Source organism: Colias philodice, chromosome 27 (genome assembly GCF_061535455.1).
Source record: "Colias philodice isolate Cphi_HAF_F1 chromosome 27, ilColPhil1 Martin Lab GWU primary, whole genome shotgun sequence".
Taxonomy (NCBI): Eukaryota; Metazoa; Arthropoda; class Insecta; order Lepidoptera; family Pieridae; genus Colias; species Colias philodice.
This window is the reverse complement of record NC_143112.1, coordinates 7,104,564-7,125,863: the sequence shown is the minus strand read 5'-3', so window position 1 is coordinate 7,125,863 and position 21,300 is coordinate 7,104,564. Positions and strand designations below refer to the sequence as shown.

Genomic DNA, 21,300 nt, shown 5'->3' with positions numbered 1-21,300 from the left:
TGTGTAGACAGAAAATTTAGTAAGAACTTTAGGAGAGTGCACTAGGGTTAGATTACTCACTTAAAATGTATAATTATTTTATTATTTGAAATGATTTAACTTGTGAGAATTATTAAGTAGACGAAGGTAAAAAAACCTATGTTATAGAATATTGCAATAAAATTTAAGTTAATTAAAATGTCTTCTTCTATTTGTTCCATTAACACACTAATTATTTTGCCGTTTGCGTAAAATGGGGTTTATTTCGCGACGTTGATTGTTCATCCTGGCGACGAAATGGACGAAATATAAACGTTAACTCGCACGTGTGCTAAAGTAGGTACTAAAGCACTTGCCTTTCTAGTTATATTATAGCACTCTCTTAAATACTAAGATATAATGTCAACCGGGCAGGGACACCCCACACCATCTATTGAGATGATTAAATAATGTTTCATATTGGTCGAGACGAACCGTCTCGACCAATATGAAACATTATTTCAAATAGTATCTTTAGAGCATGTATAAAACGGAAATAGTAGAAGAAATTCGATTGTTCTGACGGGATCAGGGTGGCTGTGAGGCCAGGCGTTGCCCCGGCAAAGCGAAAGACGCGGGTTCGAATCCCGCCTCGTGATCGAATTTGTTTTACTTATTCTTTAGAAATTTATTGTTATAACTATATTAACTAGTCAAAGCTAAATAAAAATGAACACTATGTATAATAAGTAAGTATCCATGAAATAAAGTGAAAATAATAAAAAAATGAGGTTTTTTTTTGCCTGTGTTTATCGATTAAGTTAATTATAACATGATATTTATAAAAAGTAATTGACTACCTATTAAAAAAATTAGATTTCTATGAGCAAGTCTTATCACAGATTCCAGATTCGTAATGTGGCACTAAAGTATTTCGACTTGAGTGGCGTGCTTTAAAGCATGTACAAAATCAAGAATTGATAATCGCATCATTGTGTATCTTAATTGTGTATAATCGAGTTTTTGACAGTATATAACATTTTATAGTCTTTGGTTTGTAAACTCTATGTTCGTAGAGTGAGAATGAACCATGTTGTTTTTTTCAAATACAACAAAAATGGCTGACGCGAGTCTCTAATGTCAGAGACTCATTACAATTTAACGAAAATTTTATGCGAAATATTTTATTTTCTATTATCAAAATGCTTCCATTTAATTAAACTTAATGATATTACCATAAATATACTACCTTAAACGTTATCTAAGTTTGAAAAGTAAAGAGCCGTGTACGCGTCATTGGGTTTGGTTAGGAAGTGTAGTGAATTTGATGAGTTTGTAATTGGCTGTTTGGTTTGTGAGTGATGTCGTTTCCACCTCGACCACCCATGGTACCCTATGGAATTGCTCCTGGGGTCGTTACTATGCAGATGCCAACACACGTAAGTAAACAAGTGTCATTTTTTTTCTTCCAAGACCTAACCTAATAGACCGTACAAGGGGTGGTATTCGAAAATATTATTAATTATTAATATATGAAAATGTGATAATTTTTCCTGTCGTGGCAAATCATATGGCGTACAATAGCATTTTCCACACTGGGTGTCACAATAATTTGAATGAATATTTATGCGTCGCATAGTTACCAGCTACCCTGTATAGTGTATACTGTATATCATAGTAGGTACTTCATGTATAAGCCTTTTATAATCAATAACTGCACTGTTACTGCACAATTTACGTTAAATTTAATTACTGCATGAATATGTAAATGTAATATTATGGTTGTAGTATATCTTCATGATTTCGGCTTTCTCACATAACACTAGTGACATTCTGCGGCTTCACTCATGTGGCACCCGGTTTTAATTTAGCCTACCTGCTTATCCAGACCCACATATCTCTCTCCCACATATCTCTCGACGCATGTCACTACCAGGGCGAATCTTCAGTTCATGCACACGTTCGCATTAAGATGTAGAAACCCTTCTGGCTAACATCGAGAGACCCAGCACAAAAAACACTGTAAATAGAGCTTGTCATTGTATTGCACAACAAGGATGTCACTTCAAACATCTGCTTTGAATACAAAATGTGTTAAATGGGTTAAGTGTAAAAATAGAACAGAAAATATCCAGAATTGTACACATTTAGTGTACAATTCTGGATATTTTGTGTTCTATTTTTTAAAAGTAATTATTGTCATTTTAATTGTTATGTATTACAGTATTTTAGATATCACTTTTAAGTTTTTTGATATCTGTAATAGTTATGGAATAATCACACACCCTGTGCACATAACACATTTACCGATGAAACCCAGTATATTTAAAATTCTTGTGTCACAATGTTAGCTACCATACTCGAGATCGCTGTTTTATTGTCTGTTATCAGTTACTGTTCAACCAATACAGAAGATTATTTTATTTATTAATAGTTATACTGCTAGTGATTATTGTATTGCAAACTTCTTATGCAAAAAAAATCCAGTAATTATGGCTTAATTTAAAATGCTTCGTAATCTTACCTAGCAACAATATTTTGTCCAAATAGTAAATGAACAAATTAGTTTGTAGAGTTAGTTGTGTTTGATGAGTGTGCATGTGCAGGTGATGGTGGGTGCTTACGGCGCGACAGGCGTGAGCAGCGGCGGCCGAGGAGCGCTGCTGCCCGCGCCCGCCGGTAACGCAGGTAAAGCCGTTCCGCGCCCCGCCCGCCCACAGAACGGCGCCAAGGATGACGGGCCCGCCGTTACGGTGTTCATCGGTAAATATTCTGATTAATACTTTCAATATCAACTTTTAAATTTGAAAGGCTACTTAAATATAAATTTAATTTCCTTAACGCATTTTTTTTGTTAAAAATGTTTCCATTCCTAATACGTGCCTTTGCTAATTTTTATTACTTGTAATAATTTTAAATGTAGATAAATCGATCTTCATATGAAAACTAAGCTAATACATATATAATATTTTCTACTCGGAGGTCTTATGTAGATATGAATCTCTGTAAAACCTCAGAAATATAAGTAGGGGACATTTGTTTTAGTCGTTAAATCAAATCACGGAATTGAGAGGCCGGAATCCACTCGGTAAGTTTTAATGTAAATTAGAAATCGATACTACTTCATATATATTATATATATTTTTAATTTTCACTTATTTACAATGAATATAAAACCGCCGAACGCAATCCTCGCTTCACGCCGCGAAACATCCGCCAGCTCGGTATGTTTCGGGGCGCGAGGCGGGGCGCGCCACGCTAACGGGACGCCACCGCGGGCAGGCAACATCTCGTCGCGCGCGCCCGACGCCATGATCCGCGCGCTGCTGGGCGCGTGCGGCGCCGTGGCCAGCTGGAAGCGCGTGAGCACGTTCGGCTTCTGCGAGTTCTGCGGGCCCGAGGCGGCGCTGCGCTGCGTGCGCCTGCTGCACGAGCGCGCGCTGGCCGACAAGAGCCTGCTGGCGCGCGTCGACGGCAAGATGCAGGCGCTCGTCGACACCTACAAGAGTGAGTGTCGCGGACGGCGAACCGATTGTAACGTGTTATACTTGTTAGCCAATGACTCCATAACTTCGCATTCGCGTTTTAGCGGAGCAGCGCACGCGCATCGCGGAGGGCGGGGGCGGGGGCGGGGGCGGGGCGGAGGGCGAGTCGTACCTGGACGCCAAGCAGCGCGGGCTGGACGAGGCGGCCGAGCGCAAGATCGCGCAGATCTACCGCGACTACCAGGAGGAGATCAACAACTACGAGACGCTGCAGAAGGGTAAGTTTGCAGCGTGTGCTCTGTGCTGTGAATTTTGACAATAAAAGTAGCAATTTTTTTTCAGTTTATATAATGTTAGTGTGAACATTTCTTTGCACACAAACATATTATTATATAAATAAATATGAACTAATAAACTTATAGACAATTTAAACTTTTATACAGTGGGAATTCATTTTCTTGAGTAACTTGCAACAAATACGTATTATGTATAAATTTTTGTTTGTCATTGTATTCGGATAACAAAGATCACAATACGTTCACAAATTATGTATTAGCATTAATGTATGCAATGAATTTGCAGAGGAGGCGATCTCGAAGACGGCGCGCGTGCTGGAGGAGGCGGACATCTCGGAGGAGAAGCGTGACGTCATCCACCGCGAGATCGGCAAGTTCCGTGAGAGCATGAAGGTGAGTGCGTCCCGCTCGCACGCGCACGCGCGCGCCTCGGGCCTCTCGCTCGCACGCCCCGCGGCACACACGGGCCACCGACGCTACTCTACCCGTTCATTGAAACTGTCGCTTTCAATATGCCACCAAAAATTTGGTGAAATAATTTTTTTAATGATTTATTAAATATTCACCAACATTAAATTCTGTGTAAAGTTTTGTATAACACAATGGACTATTATTAAAGATAATGAGTTTAATTTTTGCCGCTATTTCAGTTCCTCTATATTAATAAAAAAATTATCACTGTTAAAATGTAGCTCAATATTATGTGTAATGTTAAACGTACATTGTTAAACCTAAGGTGAGCTATTTTATACGCAATGCGGTAGACGCCAAGTACGTAGTGGATAGGCAGACGCGTGTGTGTGTCGCGCTGCGGCTGTGTGCGTCGCCGTCGGTGAGTCTCTCTCGTCTCTCGCGCGCCCGCTGCGGCACCTCACTGTCTCTCTCTCTCTGTCGCACTCTGCAGCCGACACCCCCGGGTGACAGAGACGGCCTATGTAGTGTTAACATGTTCAGAGACAGGGAGGTGTTGCAGATCTGGGTTGTGCTAATCATTATATTATTATAAATAAACTATATTTCTTTATACATTTACTTATTTTAATTTCTTATTTTTTACGATATTTATTTGCTTTTTATATGAAGTCATTATAGTCATAGTCCTATTAAATTTATACATTTAACTAAAATCATTTCCGATTAATTTCTTCACATTTAATTTACAGTTCATTATTATTCTGATATCATTAAAAGTAAAATCTTCCATTCGAGTCATATTCGAATACATAAAAAGTTTACCAGCATGTTTAGGTTCATATTATTAATAATAATTAGACGGTTAAGATATTATAACGGCATCGATCAGTCTAAGTCGATTTCTTAATAATTGCGATCAGCGAAAGAAACATAAGCTAAGAATAAGAATAGAATTTGTTGCATTGCAATCGACCTGGACCGTGCGAGCCGCCGGTCGCGAGTCCGCACTCGTAAGTTGCGGGCTCGCGGCCTCCCCCGCGCCGCGCTCGAGCCTCGCCCCACAGACTCGCTGAGCTGGGAGAACTTTTGCGTTACCACAAAAAACTTTTGACAGGGTTTATCTTTAAGCCTGGGGGAATATCAGACATATGATACATGGGTGTCGGATAGAGTTTAATTTGAAAATGCACGTTGCGTGAGCGCGTGGGGCGCGGGGCAGGGCGCGGGGCGCGGCGCGGGGTGGGGCGGGGCGGGCGAGGCGCGGGCGCGCGGGGAGCGGCGGCGCCGGCGGACACACGTGAGTTGCCTCCCACACACCGACACACCACACCGACCCCACACCACACCATGCCGCCACACGTCATGTATGACCGCAACCGGTGCTGCCAGCCTTGTGAGATTTCATTTGTGGAAATTATTTGTGGAGAATATTAACGAGCTAAACGCTGTCTTAAAGTAATAACACTTTCGAAACGATGATTCGATTAACTTTTAATTGTTTAAAAAAAAACATCTCGTACGAAATGTTTCGAGATGTTCCATGTGTTACACAGTGCACACTTACAAATCGAATGATATATTCAATGGGCTGACAGCACTGGAACGCAGCGAGAGCGCGATAGTATGAAAGGGGTATTTCGGTCACTTGCGTTGCAGGTGGCGTTTGGATTCCTCGGTTTCGTTAGCTTTCAGCTGCTGCACTTGATATTAATTTACATCGTTTTTGTACTATGTGAGATCTAAAAGAATGCGGATTTAAACAAAACGATGGCTTAATCTTTGAATAAGGCTAGATATTAACACAAATTGTGGCTTCATCGATGTCTATATTAAATCAACAAAAAGTTTACCTACAAAAACATAACATCGAATGTCTCACACACATATTATAGTTCTAAATTAAATTTCTTTCTTGATCAAAAATCAGAGAATGTCGTGCGTCACAAAAAGATCAGACGTTTCTTTCAAAAGTTTTCCTCAAAATAGCGATAGCCGCAGTCTTGTCGCGTACGCGGCACGCCCGGCCAAGTGCAGCGGCGGTAGGCAGTAGCGGTAGGGTAGCGGTAGGCTGTAGGAGCGCTAATGTTCGGACTGACGACAGCAGTGGTTCGTTTGCTTGTAGCGGCGAGGGGCCGAGCGCCGCGCGCCGCGTCGCCGCGCCGCCGCACGTAAGTCCCCTACACATCGACACACACACACACACACACACGCACACTAGCTGCGGTGCTCTCGATGGGATGCGTAGCGACTCGGTTATCTGGGTTGATTTATTTAGCGACTCGCGCTGCTCTCCCGAACGATTGGTTGGATATTTTTCCTAAATTGTTTTGTTTGGGAGAGGGTACGAAAATTTCTGGTTTTATATGGTTTATTTATATCCCACAATTGAACAGTCGAGTGTTCGTTTTTCAAAAAAAAGAAGTCTTAACTTTAAATTTTTCCATTTCTAATCAATTATCTTTAAAATTTCTTGAAAAATTTGGTACATCAGCTATGGGGGCCTACTGAAATTAATTTATTAAATATGAACACTAAAATTGCACCTAGCGATCGAAATCAGTTGTTATTTTTAATCAAATATTTACATTTAAAAATTCTTAAAATTTAAGAATTCGATGACGTCACGGTGAGGGAGAGCGCATTAATCTTATGAGTATTCAACAAAAAAAAAACACACGCTACACGACAACAAAGAATTTTCCGTCCATATCGATTGGCACTAAACGACCTCTTATTTGGAACACAAGTTATTCCGTATTGTGCGAGTGTATTTTGTGTAACGTGCAAACGTGAGAGTCGGGTACAAGTGAGCGCTTGTGCAGGAGGAGGCGGACGTGGTGGTGCGCCGCAAGAGGGACAAGGACGACAAGCCCGAGCGGGAGAAGGACGACAAGGAGCGGGACAGGGAGCGCGGCCGCGACCGCGACAAGGAGCGCGACAAGGACCGGGAGCGCGACCGGGAGCGTGACCGGGACCGGGAGCGGGACCGCGACCGCGAGCGGGACCGCGACCGCGACAAGGACCGCCGCCGCAGGAGCGTGTCCAGGTATGCACATTCGGGGACGTGTTTCTCTATCAATTCAATTATCGAAAGTTTTTATGCAACGCGACCAAAGTGACATTGCGCATTAACAAATATGTGAATATTAGACGATTCATTTTTTTCTGAGATTCTTTGTAACATTAATGTTTTTAAGTACTTAAAATTTTATTTATTGATACTAGATTTCCGCCCGCGGCTTCGCCCGCGTTTTCAAAGGAAAACCCGCATAGTTCCCGTTTCCGTGGGATTTCCGGGATAAAACCTACCCTATATGTTAATCCAAGTTACCTTCTATATGTGTGCTAAATTCCCACAAAGAGAAATTCTCCTGTCTTATCGAAATTTTCCCGACTTATGGATTTTTCCTGACTTATAGAAATTTTCCTGGCTTATAGAAATTTGCCTTTCTTATAGAAATTTAATAGAATTTTTCCTGAGATATTGAAATTTTCCGGACTTATGGAAATTTTCCTGGCTTATAGAAATTTTCCTCACGTATAGAAATTTTCCTTGTTTATACAAATTTTCCTTATGGAAATTTTCCCGACTTATCGTAATTTTCCCGACGCATAGAAATTTTCCAGACGTATTGAAATTTTCCTGGCTTATACAATTTTTCCTGACGGACAGAAATTTTCCTGGCTTATAGAAATTTTCCCGACTTATGGAAATTTTCCTGACTTATACATATTTTTCCTGACTTATCGTAATTTTCCCGACTTATGAATTTTTCCTGGCGTATAGAAATTTTCCTGGCGTATGGAAATTTTCCTTATAGAAATTTTCCCGACTTAAAAATTTTCCTGGCTTATAGAAATTTTCCTCACGTGTAGAAATTTTCCTTGTTAATAGAATTTTTCCTGACTTATCGTAATTTTCCCGACGCATAGAAATTTTCCTGACGTATTGAAATTTTACTGGCTTATACAACTTTTCCTGACGGACAGAAATTTTCCTGGCTTATAGAAATTTTCCCTACTTATGGAAATTTTCCTGACTTATACAAATTTTTCCTGGTGTATAGAAATTTTCCTGGCGTATAGAAATTTTCCTGGCTTATAAACATTTTCCTGACTTATACAAATTTTCCTTATCTATATAAATTTTCCTGACGTATAGAAATTTTCCTGACGTATAGAAATTTTCCTTTCTTATGGAAATTTTCCCGACTTATTCACATTAAAAGTTAAAACGAATAAACACACTTTCGCATTTATAATATTACTCCGCCCTGGCTTCGCCCGTGATACATATTTCGCAATAAAAGATATCCTTTGTCCTTTCTCGGGTATCAAAATATCTCCATACCAAATTTCATGCAAATTGGTTCAGTAGTTTAGGCGTGATTGAGTAACAGACGGACAGACAGAGTTACTTTCGCATTTATAATATTAGTATGGATTATTTCAAACCAATTTTTTACTTAGCTTATTTTTGACAAATTTGACCACGTTTTCAATCTTTTCAATCTTATTGAAATAGAATTTTACATAATTTTTTGATTAATTTACAGGACAAAAGAACGGGAACGAGAACGAGAAGAACGGGAAAGGGAACGAGAGAGGGAGAGAGAACGAGAGAGAGAACGCGAGAGGGAGAAGGAGCGAGAACGGGAAAGAGAAAGGTACATTGTACACAAGCGTATTTATGCTATATGATTATACCTATTTTGATCATTCAGCAATTTTTACTGCATTATCAAAAATCCATTCTTAGTGTGGTTTGTTAATAAATTTAGATTTTTCAATAACATAAAAACTTGAGTTTGTTAACAAAGTGTTACATGTGTATTCTTTAGAGAGGTACGAGAACGTGAGAGGGAGAGAGAGCAGCGGGAGAGGGAGCGCGAGCGCGAGAGGGAGCGGGACAGAGAACGGTACGTTATACATTGTTTTTGATCAAATATTCTAACAAATAAAAAAAGCCATGATATGAATTGACAAAAACAATATTCGTATTTGTACTCTGAAAAGAAATATCGTTTATAACGCCACATAATGGAAATCGTAATTTGAAACACAGCAAATAGTGTTGTAAGAAAACAATAAAACTTATATCTCAGTTCACAATCGTGGGAAGTAATTGCCTAGCCGTTATCGGAACACTCGTATCGTAGCACCGACATTTACTTGCCCTTACGTGTAAAGCATATATTAAAAGAATTGATTTTCAACAAATTTTAGAGTACCTAATAAGTTAAAAAATAGTGATCTTTTAAAATAAAATAAACAAATGACATAACATGTGTGGTGTGGTTGTGCTGTCAATACATCCGTACATTCGTACAAGATATGAAATTGCCGCGGATTTGCGTGCCTCACGGACGGGGTATTTTGTGATTATTTAAGATTTTGTTGATGTGGAATGTTCAAAAATTACAAATCAAAAGATAAAACATGATGATATTAGATAAAAAAATTGAAATTAGATTCTGCGTAAATTTTAAAATTACATTTTAGTCTTAAAGATCATTCACAAATAAAATGAACTAACTTCACCTATAAATATAATTTTCCTTAGAAATGTATCCCGTGTATCTGACAGAAGTTGAGTAGGATTTTGAAGATACGACGCGCATTATCGATATTTTTGTGTGTATATCTATTTCACATATTTTTTAGCAATATTTCACGTTCCAATAAGTCAAGCGCGTGGATAACTTTTTTATATTATAGTGTGGATACTAATAGGGTTCGCGTCCAGAGCATTAGTTATGTCCTCTATTAAAGCGACTACATTGATTGTTGTAGATTTTTTCAGTCAAAACTATGACTGAAACTGATTCGGATGAAGCTTAATGTTTAGTTTGTGTTTATTTTTTAACATAGCATAGATAATGCCGGTCATCGCCTCTAAATTAACGTATTATACTGTTCGACCGGCGAACAAATAATTATTTCAACTACAACGAAGACTGCTATGTCATTACAGTGAACGCGAGCGAGAGCGCGAGCGCGAGCGGGAGCGGGAACGCGAACGCGACCGGGACCGGGACAGGGACCGGGAGCGGTCGCGGGACCGGGACCGGGACCGGGAGCGGGAGCGGGAGCGGTCCCGCGGGCGCGGCTCGGCGGACGCGCGCCGCGACAAGGAGCTGGAGGAGGAGGCGCGCGACAAGAAGCGCCTCGAGAAGCGCGCGCGCGAGAAGGAGGCCGCCTACCAGGAGCGGTGAGTCCGAGCAGCTGTAGCAGTTCCTACGAAACTGTTTTGTTTACTCTGATTGGCTACAATCATTTTTTTTCCAATGTTTCGTTGTTGTATATGAATTTTATGATACGATCGCGTATATTATTTAAATATATTTATCAGCTGGTATGTATCTTGTTTTTACAGCGCGTTTTCCGGGTTTTAGTTGTTAAATTTTATTTTATATATAATAGTATATATATGTACTTGTAAATGTTTCACGAATCGTTTACGATTAGGTTACGCAACTGGGAGAGCCGCGAGCGCCGCAAGTGTAAGGAGTACGAGCGGGAGAAGGAGAGGGAGCGATGTCGCGAGGAGGAGAGAGAGCGGGAGGCGAAGCGTCTCAAACAGTTCCTAGAGGACTACGACGACGAGCGCGACGATCACAAGTATTACAAGTGAGTCGCATCCGTCTGAGACGTTTCTGTTCCATAATGTGGTAATGTTATATTCTTAGATTACAAAATAAAAGACAGATGGAGCGTTGCCGAACTAAACCGAATGATTTATCGTCATTTTCAATAAAGCTATGTGTGCTGTCATTTCGCCGCTGCACTGTACGTACACGGTGCTTCTGTGTGCGTGTAATGTTACCAGATATTGAAAAATTTCCCAAAATTTTCCCCGACTACGGAAAAAAGAGGGTTATGTTTTTCGAGTTTATGTATGTATGTATAATATTTCTTTGACACGCCCTGCAGTATATAAACCGTTGGACCGATTTTGAGTTGTGAGGTTTCATTGCAATCATCTGAATTATTATGTTAGTGGCGGTAGTGACGTAGGCTATATACATAAATTAGCAGTCAAGTTTTAATTTTTATTTTAATATTATTTCGGGTTTGTTGATATTTTGTTTTTATAATATGTATTGTAAAAATTCTTTTGTTATATAAAGTACCTGCCTACTAAAGTTATATATGCTCAAAATAATTGTATTAAATTTTTAATTAAATAAATTACATAAAAAAATGTGTGCGTATACTAGTGTACACACGTAAGAAGTGAACTTCTTTATGACCTTATTTTTCAAAAAATAATTTGCAACTTTACAGAAATACGTCGGTCGAATCACGCGTGGTAGGGACAAGAAAAAGATGGCACGTAACGAAACGAAAAAATGTTACACTAAATTTTTTTCCAACCCCGATAAAGAAGTTTCACTTCAAAAATTTTCAATATTAACTATAATAATTATATTATTTTTTATTTTTCAAAATATATATGAATGCAAATAGCGGTAGTTTTTAGTCGAGAATACGGGACATTTTATTTTCATTATAACCATCATAGAGTTCACATAAATTAAATCGCTAGCGAAAACGACTATGGCGTTTTTAAGCTTTATAAAAGTAACAAAATAATGTATTATGCTTATTAAAATAATCTAATAATGATCATGAACCTTTAGTGCTCTTTACAAATAATCACATTCACGATCGAAAAATCCAACAGCATTACCCTGAAGATCTTTTAACCGTTTTACCGTTTTACCAATAAAAATGGCAAATTCATTTTCAAAATACTGGCAACATACGTTGAAGTTTTGTATTCCTTCATATCTGTAAAATTATTATTCGTATAAAGAAATAAATCAGCCAAATAATCTACAGAAAACCTGTGAAACGATGTTTTATCTTTTTTTTTGTTTTCGGGAACAAATTTTACAGCGTTTTATTATCACAAGACAGCATTTTTTTTACTAAAATTGTAAACCCTTTTTGACGTATTGCATGACACTATATGCGCTATAGCACTGGAGCAGCGACGTATTTGCTTTTGATTTCGTATTTTCTTTGACAAGGGCGACGGGCGGTTGTCATGCTCCATCTGTATTTTATTTTGTAATCTAAGGTTATATTTCACTTCCAAATTTTTTAGATCGTTAGCTTCTATATTATTACATTCAAAATTCAATGTCGATTTCAATGTCGGATAAACCCGTCAATAAAATAATGTACGTAGCCCGCAGTCGAATCGGTATAACGTGTGATCACGTGCAGGGGCAAGGAGCTGCAGCGGCGGCTGGGCGCGCGCGTGCGCGAGGCGGAGAGCGACGCGCGCGAGCGGGCGCGCGAGCAGGCGGAGCTGGACGCGCTGCGGGACGACATCTTCGGGACGCGCGCGCGGGACGACCCCGCCGCGCTCGCCGCCTTCGAGCGCGCGCGCCGGGAGCGCGAGGAGCAGTACCGGCCGCGCCCGCTGCTCGACGTGACGCTGCACCGCGACCTGCAGCAGCAGCGCGAGGCGCAGCGGGCCGTGCAGCGCGAGCAGGCGCGCCGAGAGGTGAGTGCAGCAGCACCGCCCGCCCGCTGCTCGACGTGACGCTGCACCGCGACCTGCAGCAGCAGCGCGAGGCGCAGCGGGCCGTGCAGCGCGAGCAGGCGCGCCGAGAGGTGAGTGCAGCAGCACCGCCCGCCCGCTGCTCGACGTGACGCTGCACCGCGACCTGCAGCAGCAGCGCGAGGCGCAGCGGGCCGTGCAGCGCGAGCAGGCGCGCCGAGAGGTGAGTGCAGCAGCACCGCCCGCCCGCTGCTCGACGTGACGCTGCACCGCGACCTGCAGCAGCAGCGCGAGGCGCAGCGGGCCGTGCAGCGCGAGCAGGCGCGCCGAGAGGTGAGTGCAGCAGCACCGCCCGCCCGCTGCTCGACGTGACGCTGCACCGCGACCTGCAGCAGCAGCGCGAGGCGCAGCGGGCCGTGCAGCGCGAGCAGGCGCGCCGAGAGGTGAGTGCAGCAGCACCGCCCGCCCGCTGCTCGACGTGACGCTGCACCGCGACCTGCAGCAGCAGCGCGAGGCGCAGCGGGCCGTGCAGCGCGAGCAGGCGCGCCGAGAGGTGAGTGCAGCAGCACCGCCCGCCCGCTGCTCGACGTGACGCTGCACCGCGACCTGCAGCAGCAGCGCGAGGCGCAGCGGGCCGTGCAGCGCGAGCAGGCGCGCCGAGAGGTGAGTGCAGCAGCACCGCCCGCCCGCTGCTCGACGTGACGCTGCACCGCGACCTGCAGCAGCAGCGCGAGGCGCAGCGGGCCGTGCAGCGCGAGCAGGCGCGCCGAGAGGTGAGTGCAGCAGCACCGCCCGCCCGCTGCTCGACGTGACGCTGCACCGCGACCTGCAGCAGCAGCGCGAGGCGCAGCGGGCCGTGCAGCGCGAGCAGGCGCGCCGAGAGGTGAGTGCAGCAGCACCGCCCGCCCGCTGCTCGACGTGACGCTGCACCGCGACCTGCAGCAGCAGCGCGAGGCGCAGCGGGCCGTGCAGCGCGAGCAGGCGCGCCGAGAGGTGAGTGCAGCAGCACCGCCCGCCCGCTGCTCGACGTGACGCTGCACCGCGACCTGCAGCAGCAGCGCGAGGCGCAGCGGGCCGTGCAGCGCGAGCAGGCGCGCCGAGAGGTGAGTGCAGCAGCACCGCCCGCCCGCTGCTCGACGTGACGCTGCACCGCGACCTGCAGCAGCAGCGCGAGGCGCAGCGGGCCGTGCAGCGCGAGCAGGCGCGCCGAGAGGTGAGTGCAGCAGCACCGCCCGCCCGCTGCTCGACGTGACGCTGCACCGCGACCTGCAGCAGCAGCGCGAGGCGCAGCGGGCCGTGCAGCGCGAGCAGGCGCGCCGAGAGGTGAGTGCAGCAGCACCGCCCGCCCGCTGCTCGACGTGACGCTGCACCGCGACCTGCAGCAGCAGCGCGAGGCGCAGCGGGCCGTGCAGCGCGAGCAGGCGCGCCGAGAGGTGAGTGCAGCAGCACCGCCCGCCCGCTGCTCGACGTGACGCTGCACCGCGACCTGCAGCAGCAGCGCGAGGCGCAGCGGGCCGTGCAGCGCGAGCAGGCGCGCCGAGAGGTGAGTGCAGCAGCACCGCCCGCCCGCTGCTCGACGTGACGCTGCACCGCGACCTGCAGCAGCAGCGCGAGGCGCAGCGGGCCGTGCAGCGCGAGCAGGCGCGCCGAGAGGTGAGTGCAGCAGCACCGCCCGCCCGCTGCTCGACGTGACGCTGCACCGCGACCTGCAGCAGCAGCGCGAGGCGCAGCGGGCCGTGCAGCGCGAGCAGGCGCGCCGAGAGGTGAGTGCAGCAGCACCGCCCGCCCGCTGCTCGACGTGACGCTGCACCGCGACCTGCAGCAGCAGCGCGAGGCGCAGCGGGCCGTGCAGCGCGAGCAGGCGCGCCGAGAGGTGAGTGCAGCAGCACCGCCCGCCCGCTGCTCGACGTGACGCTGCACCGCGACCTGCAGCAGCAGCGCGAGGCGCAGCGGGCCGTGCAGCGCGAGCAGGCGCGCCGAGAGGTGAGTGCAGCAGCACCGCCCGCCCGCTGCTCGACGTGACGCTGCACCGCGACCTGCAGCAGCAGCGCGAGGCGCAGCGGGCCGTGCAGCGCGAGCAGGCGCGCCGAGAGGTGAGTGCAGCAGCACCGCCCGCCCGCTGCTCGACGTGACGCTGCACCGCGACCTGCAGCAGCAGCGCGAGGCGCAGCGGGCCGTGCAGCGCGAGCAGGCGCGCCGAGAGGTGAGTGCAGCAGCACCGCCCGCCCGCTGCTCGACGTGACGCTGCACCGCGACCTGCAGCAGCAGCGCGAGGCGCAGCGGGCCGTGCAGCGCGAGCAGGCGCGCCGAGAGGTGAGTGCAGCAGCACCGCCCGCCCGCTGCTCGACGTGACGCTGCACCGCGACCTGCAGCAGCAGCGCGAGGCGCAGCGGGCCGTGCAGCGCGAGCAGGCGCGCCGAGAGGTGAGTGCAGCAGCACCGCCCGCCCGCTGCTCGACGTGACGCTGCACCGCGACCTGCAGCAGCAGCGCGAGGCGCAGCGGGCCGTGCAGCGCGAGCAGGCGCGCCGAGAGGTGAGTGCAGCAGCACCGCCCGCCCGCTGCTCGACGTGACGCTGCACCGCGACCTGCAGCAGCAGCGCGAGGCGCAGCGGGCCGTGCAGCGCGAGCAGGCGCGCCGAGAGGTGAGTGCAGCAGCACCGCCCGCCCGCTGCTCGACGTGACGCTGCACCGCGACCTGCAGCAGCAGCGCGAGGCGCAGCGGGCCGTGCAGCGCGAGCAGGCGCGCCGAGAGGTGAGTGCAGCAGCACCGCCCGCCCGCTGCTCGACGTGACGCTGCACCGCGACCTGCAGCAGCAGCGCGAGGCGCAGCGGGCCGTGCAGCGCGAGCAGGCGCGCCGAGAGGTGAGTGCAGCAGCACCGCCCGCCCGCTGCTCGACGTGACGCTGCACCGCGACCTGCAGCAGCAGCGCGAGGCGCAGCGGGCCGTGCAGCGCGAGCAGGCGCGCCGAGAGGTGAGTGCAGCAGCACCGCCCGCCCGCTGCTCGACGTGACGCTGCACCGCGACCTGCAGCAGCAGCGCGAGGCGCAGCGGGCCGTGCAGCGCGAGCAGGCGCGCCGAGAGGTGAGTGCAGCAGCACCGCCCGCCCGCTGCTCGACGTGACGCTGCACCGCGACCTGCAGCAGCAGCGCGAGGCGCAGCGGGCCGTGCAGCGCGAGCAGGCGCGCCGAGAGGTGAGTGCAGCAGCACCGCCCGCCCGCTGCTCGACGTGACGCTGCACCGCGACCTGCAGCAGCAGCGCGAGGCGCAGCGGGCCGTGCAGCGCGAGCAGGCGCGCCGAGAGGTGCTGTTCACTCGTGTTCTCAAACTTATATTTCATTTCCAATTCTATATTTTATAGTTAACTAGCTTTCCGCCCGCGGCTTCGCCTGCGTTTTCAAAGAAAAACCCGTTCCCGTAGGATTTCCGGGATAAAACCTATCCTATGTCCTTTCTCGGGTAGCAAAATATCTCTATACCAAATTTCATGCAAATTGGTTCAGTAGTTAAGGCGTGATTGAGTAACAGACAGACAGACAGAGTTACTTTTGCATTTATAATATTAATATGGATACATTATGTGCCTAAGTTGCCGTTTCAGATTCGGCACAAACAAAGCAATTGATGAAGTCGATCGTAACGTATATAACTGCTAACCGCCCCGTGTGCGCAGGCCCGCGAGCGCGTGGCCCGCGAGCGCGAGCGCTACCTGCGCGCGCAGGCGTCGCGCGAGCTGCCCACCGAGGCCGAGCCCATCGACTCCGACTCCGAGTGAGTATCCGATCCGATATCGATATATCAATCATATATATGTATTTGTTATTGTCGAATAATTAATAATTCAAATCTTTTACGCTCGTTTGTGTGTCTCGAATAAAAACAATATAATAAAAAATTTGAATAATTGAAATCACAAGTTTAATCATGTTTAGGAAATACCTGCGTGAGTGTGAACGAGAGTGAAGAGAACCTACGATAGATGTGTAATAAAATTATGCGAAACGTCATGCGTGTTCGTAAACGTTTTCGCTTCGTCTTCAACCTTTTTTTATTCCGCCCGCGTTGTGTCGTAGAGCGCGTTTTGCGTGAGGTTCAGAATGAAGTTTGCCCGTTTCCAGCGGCGCGGTGTGCTCGGGCGGGTCGGCGGGCTCGGCGGACGGCGGGTCGGGCGCGGCGGCGGGCGGCGGGTCGGGCGCGTCGGGCGCGTCGGGCGGGTCGCCGGGCTCGCCCGCGTCGCCGCCGCTCACCCCGCCGCGCGCCGACACGCCGCCGCGCCGCCACCGCCACCGCCGGCACCGACACGACACCGTGAGTGACTCCTGCACCCTGCACCCTGCACACTGCACACTGCACACTGCACACTGCACCCTGCACCCTGCACACTGCACACTGCACACTGCACACTGCACCCTGCACCCTGCACACTGCACACTGCACCCTGCACCCTGCACACTGCACACTGCACACTGCACCCTGCACACTGCACACTGCACACTGCACACCCTGCACACAACACTGCACTAGATGTTAAATAATTGTAAAAAAAATGACAATTATATCGATACTGGTTTAAGTAGATGTAAAAATGTTTACGAAATACCTTGTATTATAATATTTTAATTATTATAATAATATAAGATAAAATATTTGCTATAATATGTATATAAAATTTTCATAATCCCAAAAAATATATTAGAAATAAACATGGTTATGATATTTCATTCTTTTAAAAAAATTATTATAGTCCTTTCCACCTAAGATGATTTCTGTGACACATCGATTTTTGGCACATGTAGAGATGTCGGTTACTGAAATCGTATCAATTGTTTCCGATAATCGATAATATTTTATATGGAAAGGAAATCGATTTGAATAAAGTACCAAAATTAGTTTTTTCGGCATTTCGCCAACAATTAACTAAGGAAACTTAGCAAACAACAGCAACAAAAAGTCAACAATATCAATTAGTAACAATAACAGAATACCACGTAAAGTATCAATATAAAAATGCAACTTGTATACAAGGCTGACGCACTCGTACAGACGATTGACTCGATTGACAAACGATCACAAGATGGGCGCCGATTATATGATTTTCCAACTCTATGATTTTTCAACGATCCATTTCATGTACACGAATTGCGTAGGTATTATATTTTTGTGTTATTTTATTTTATTTTTCATTATATTAAACCAAACAATACTGTTTTTGATTTATAAGCTTAAGATGTTTCATTTTTAAATTTTTGGTAATAATGCCGCCATAAAATAAAAATATTATGCACTAAATTATTTTGGCTTTTTAAACATAAAATACGTAATTCGGAACACGATGAAGTGTCACAGGAATCATCATAGGTGAAAAGGACTATAATCATCAATAATGATATCTTGAATTGATTTATGTCAAACTTATTTTCTATCAATAGTAATACATATTATATTTTTATTTTTCAGCAAAATGGTGGCAGCACACCACCATCTCCAGAACCTACGCAAACGCACAGGCATCATGTGAGTATATTTTTAATACTTACGAAATATGTCACTAATCGATACCGACTCATATAATATTATATAAATAAATTATTACCTTTTACAATATTTCTTTTGTAAACGGGTAAGAAAATCAATATCGAAGTCGATCGACACCGGTCGATATGGTATTGTGTAAACTTGTGTCTCTACGAATTATTTAAAACGTGTACAAGTAGTTTTGTTTAAAAGTTATAGTTAAAGATCCCACCGTATCATATATCAGATTAAAGCTATTATTTTCCGTCTATTACCTATAAATAAGTATTGAACGAAATGTTTCCCGAAAAATCAGTTAATTTTGTTTTATTAAAAATGCTTGCGGCCAAATTTTGACTGGCAACCTAGTCGATATAATATATTCTCTTAATATACATAAAAGTTTGGTTTTAGTAAAAAAACTGTGAGCGCACTAATCCTGCCGTGGGATCTTAGACTATTTATATTATAAATGTACGTGTGACACTAAGAGCAACCTTAAGCAACATTGTGTCGGTATTGCAGAGTGCGACAAGTGCGGCTAATGCTGGCGGTGCTGTGGGCGGGGCGGGCGGGGGCGGGGCCGGGGGCGGGGCGGGCGGGGGCGGGGCCGGGGGCGGCGCGTCCGTGGGCAGCTCGCCCATCTCCATCAGCTTCAAGAGCAAGTCGCCCGGACTCACGCCCAACGGTAACGCGCACACGCACACATTTAGCTACACGAGTCGAACACAAACACGCAGATAAGTGTGTCTTATAATAGACACACTTTATCAAAATATATTTTGTTATGATAAATTTATTACATTTCAACTTTTCGAGATGAATAATTATTCGAAAAATACAATTGTTTAACTTTTCTACCGATTTTGGTATATTTCTACTATGCAATGTAGTTAAAAATAATAAGAAATTAAACATTTCTCGTTTAAAACCACAAATAATATATTTGCAGCAGAATCCAATAGCGTGAACGCTCACACGAGCGCCCACGGTCACGGTCACGGTCATGGTCACGGTCACGGTCACGGTCACACGAGACGAGTGCACGCCGCTTTCGCTGATGATGACGAACCGGAACATAGGCATGGTGAGAGAAGTTATTAAAATCGTACTATGTGACATTATTTCATTTGAGAAATTGTAAAACTATTAAAGAACGTAGAAAATAGTCTCGTTTTCGAGATTAGAAGTTTCCATTTAATAAGATAATACGCAAATACAGAATTGATTCGTGCAAGACTGGGGTCTTGGGGTATCAAAAAAAACCATCCAAAGGTTCTAAATTATATTTGACAATAATTATAATGAATCGTACAAAATAACAGAAGACAATAGCACGCTTATTGTAGGCGTGTGCCGCGTACGACGCTCGAGGTAGCAGAGAGCGAGCTCGGCTCTGAGGGCCGCGGGGACTTGATGCCGTCCCTGCGTCGCTGTCGCTAGGCATCCGCCTAGACATGATTTTTTGCTACGCGTGTAAATTTCTAAACTGGCTTCATATAACGTATGTAATGTTTATCGTTTCAGTAAAAGATAAGAAAGACAAGGAGAAGCGGAAACGTGAGCTGAGCGAGAGCGATAAGGGCGAGAAGGGGGAGCGGGGTGAGAGGGGGGAGCGGGGGGAGAGGGGGGAGGGGGAGAGCCGCAGCGCCGAGGAGAAGCGCAAGCAGGTGAAGAGCCTCATCGACAAGATCCCCACGCAGAAGGAGGCGCTGTTCCAGTACAAGCTCGACACTGAACAGGTACCACTTGTATCTCTGTATGCGACCGACTTCTTTAGATGTTGACTCACTTACACAGACAGGTTTAATTCTAATTTTGTACACTTATCAAGTATCGTCAACAATACAATAATTCCGCGAGTTTATCTTTTTGTTTTTTTTTGTTACTACTACATTTATTATGAGATTGTGACGGTGGTATTACGTTCGCAGATCGACGCGGTGTTGATGGAGAAGAAGATCCGGCCGTGGATCAACAAGAAGATCATCGAGTACATCGGCGAGCCCGAGCCGACGCTCGTGGACTTCATCTGCAGCAAAGTGCTCGCCGGCTCCGCGCCAAACACCATCCTCGACGACGTGCAGATGGTACACACACCACCACACACCACACACCACACACCACACACCTCACTACTGACTATACTATATATCCCGTTCTCGTAGAATATCCGCGATGAAACCTGTTCTATGTCTTTTTTCAAGTTTTCAAAATTCATCCGAATCGATTTAGTAACTTACGTGTTGCGTGTAGAAGAAACAGACGGACCTACAGAGTTACTTTCGCATTAATAATATTAGAAGGTGTCATATTATATGTATTGTTTGTCGCAGGTGCTGGACGAGGAGGCGGAGGTGTTCGTGGTGAAGATGTGGCGCCTGCTCATATACGAGCTGGAGGCCAAGCGGGCCGGCCTACACAAGTAGACCGAGGCCAAGCGGGCCGGCCTGCACAAGTAGACCGAGGCCAAGCGGGCCGGCCTGCACAAGTAGACCGAGGCCAAGCGGGCCGGCCTGCACAAGTAGACCGAGGCCAAGCGGGCCGGCCTGCACAAGTAGACCGAGGCCAAGCGGGCCGGCCTGCACAAGTAGACCGAGGCCAAGCGGGCCGGCCTGCACAAGTAGACCGAGGCCAAGCGGGCCGGCCTGCACAAGTAGACCGCGGCCAAGCGGGCCGGCCTGCACAAGTAGACCCACACACACACACTACATCATCATTGACAAACAACTAGATACAACAACCAAAACGAAACTGAAACTCTTCTAGTCGAAAGATACTAATGTTAAAGAATGTTTAAAGTTTAAAGTAGCGCCATAAAGACGAACCAAACGATAACAGCAATAAGCTGGACGATCGAGTCTGAAATATGTACAATCAACCTTATCCCAATGAATCAAAGTCGAGTTTTTTCCCTGATTGTTGTGTTGTGATTGTGTCTAGTTGTTATTAATGATCGAAGGCTCACAGCCCAGTTGATAAACAGATAACTATTACTTGACGTTGTAAACAAATACAGCTAACTGCTAAATGTCTTCGATGTATCGGTGAAATAGAAAAATATGTGTACTAATGAAAGGACATACCGCAAATCGGAAGAATTACAACTTGTTACGTGC

General features: G+C 46.4%; 1 protein-coding gene across 1 annotated transcript; it reads left to right on the top strand.

Annotated features, from left to right (window-relative positions):
* Nucleotides 1–1,051: 1,051 nt before the first annotated feature.
* On the top strand, nucleotides 1,052–20,677 carry LOC149476690 (uncharacterized). Its single transcript, XM_089711944.1, has 19 exons — nucleotides 1,052–1,397; nucleotides 2,565–2,721; nucleotides 3,241–3,465; nucleotides 3,548–3,721; nucleotides 4,026–4,132; nucleotides 6,976–7,199; nucleotides 8,710–8,820; nucleotides 8,995–9,072; nucleotides 10,128–10,364; nucleotides 10,622–10,783; nucleotides 12,389–12,671; nucleotides 16,341–16,438; nucleotides 16,786–16,975; nucleotides 18,125–18,181; nucleotides 18,707–18,869; nucleotides 19,134–19,268; nucleotides 19,709–19,923; nucleotides 20,116–20,271; nucleotides 20,518–20,677. The coding sequence occupies exons 1-19, from the start codon at nucleotides 1,320–1,322 to the stop codon at nucleotides 20,608–20,610; spliced, it is 2,943 nt and encodes a 980-aa protein (XP_089568070.1). The 5' UTR covers nucleotides 1,052–1,319; the 3' UTR covers nucleotides 20,611–20,677.
* The last annotated feature ends 623 nt before the right edge of the window (nucleotides 20,678–21,300 follow it).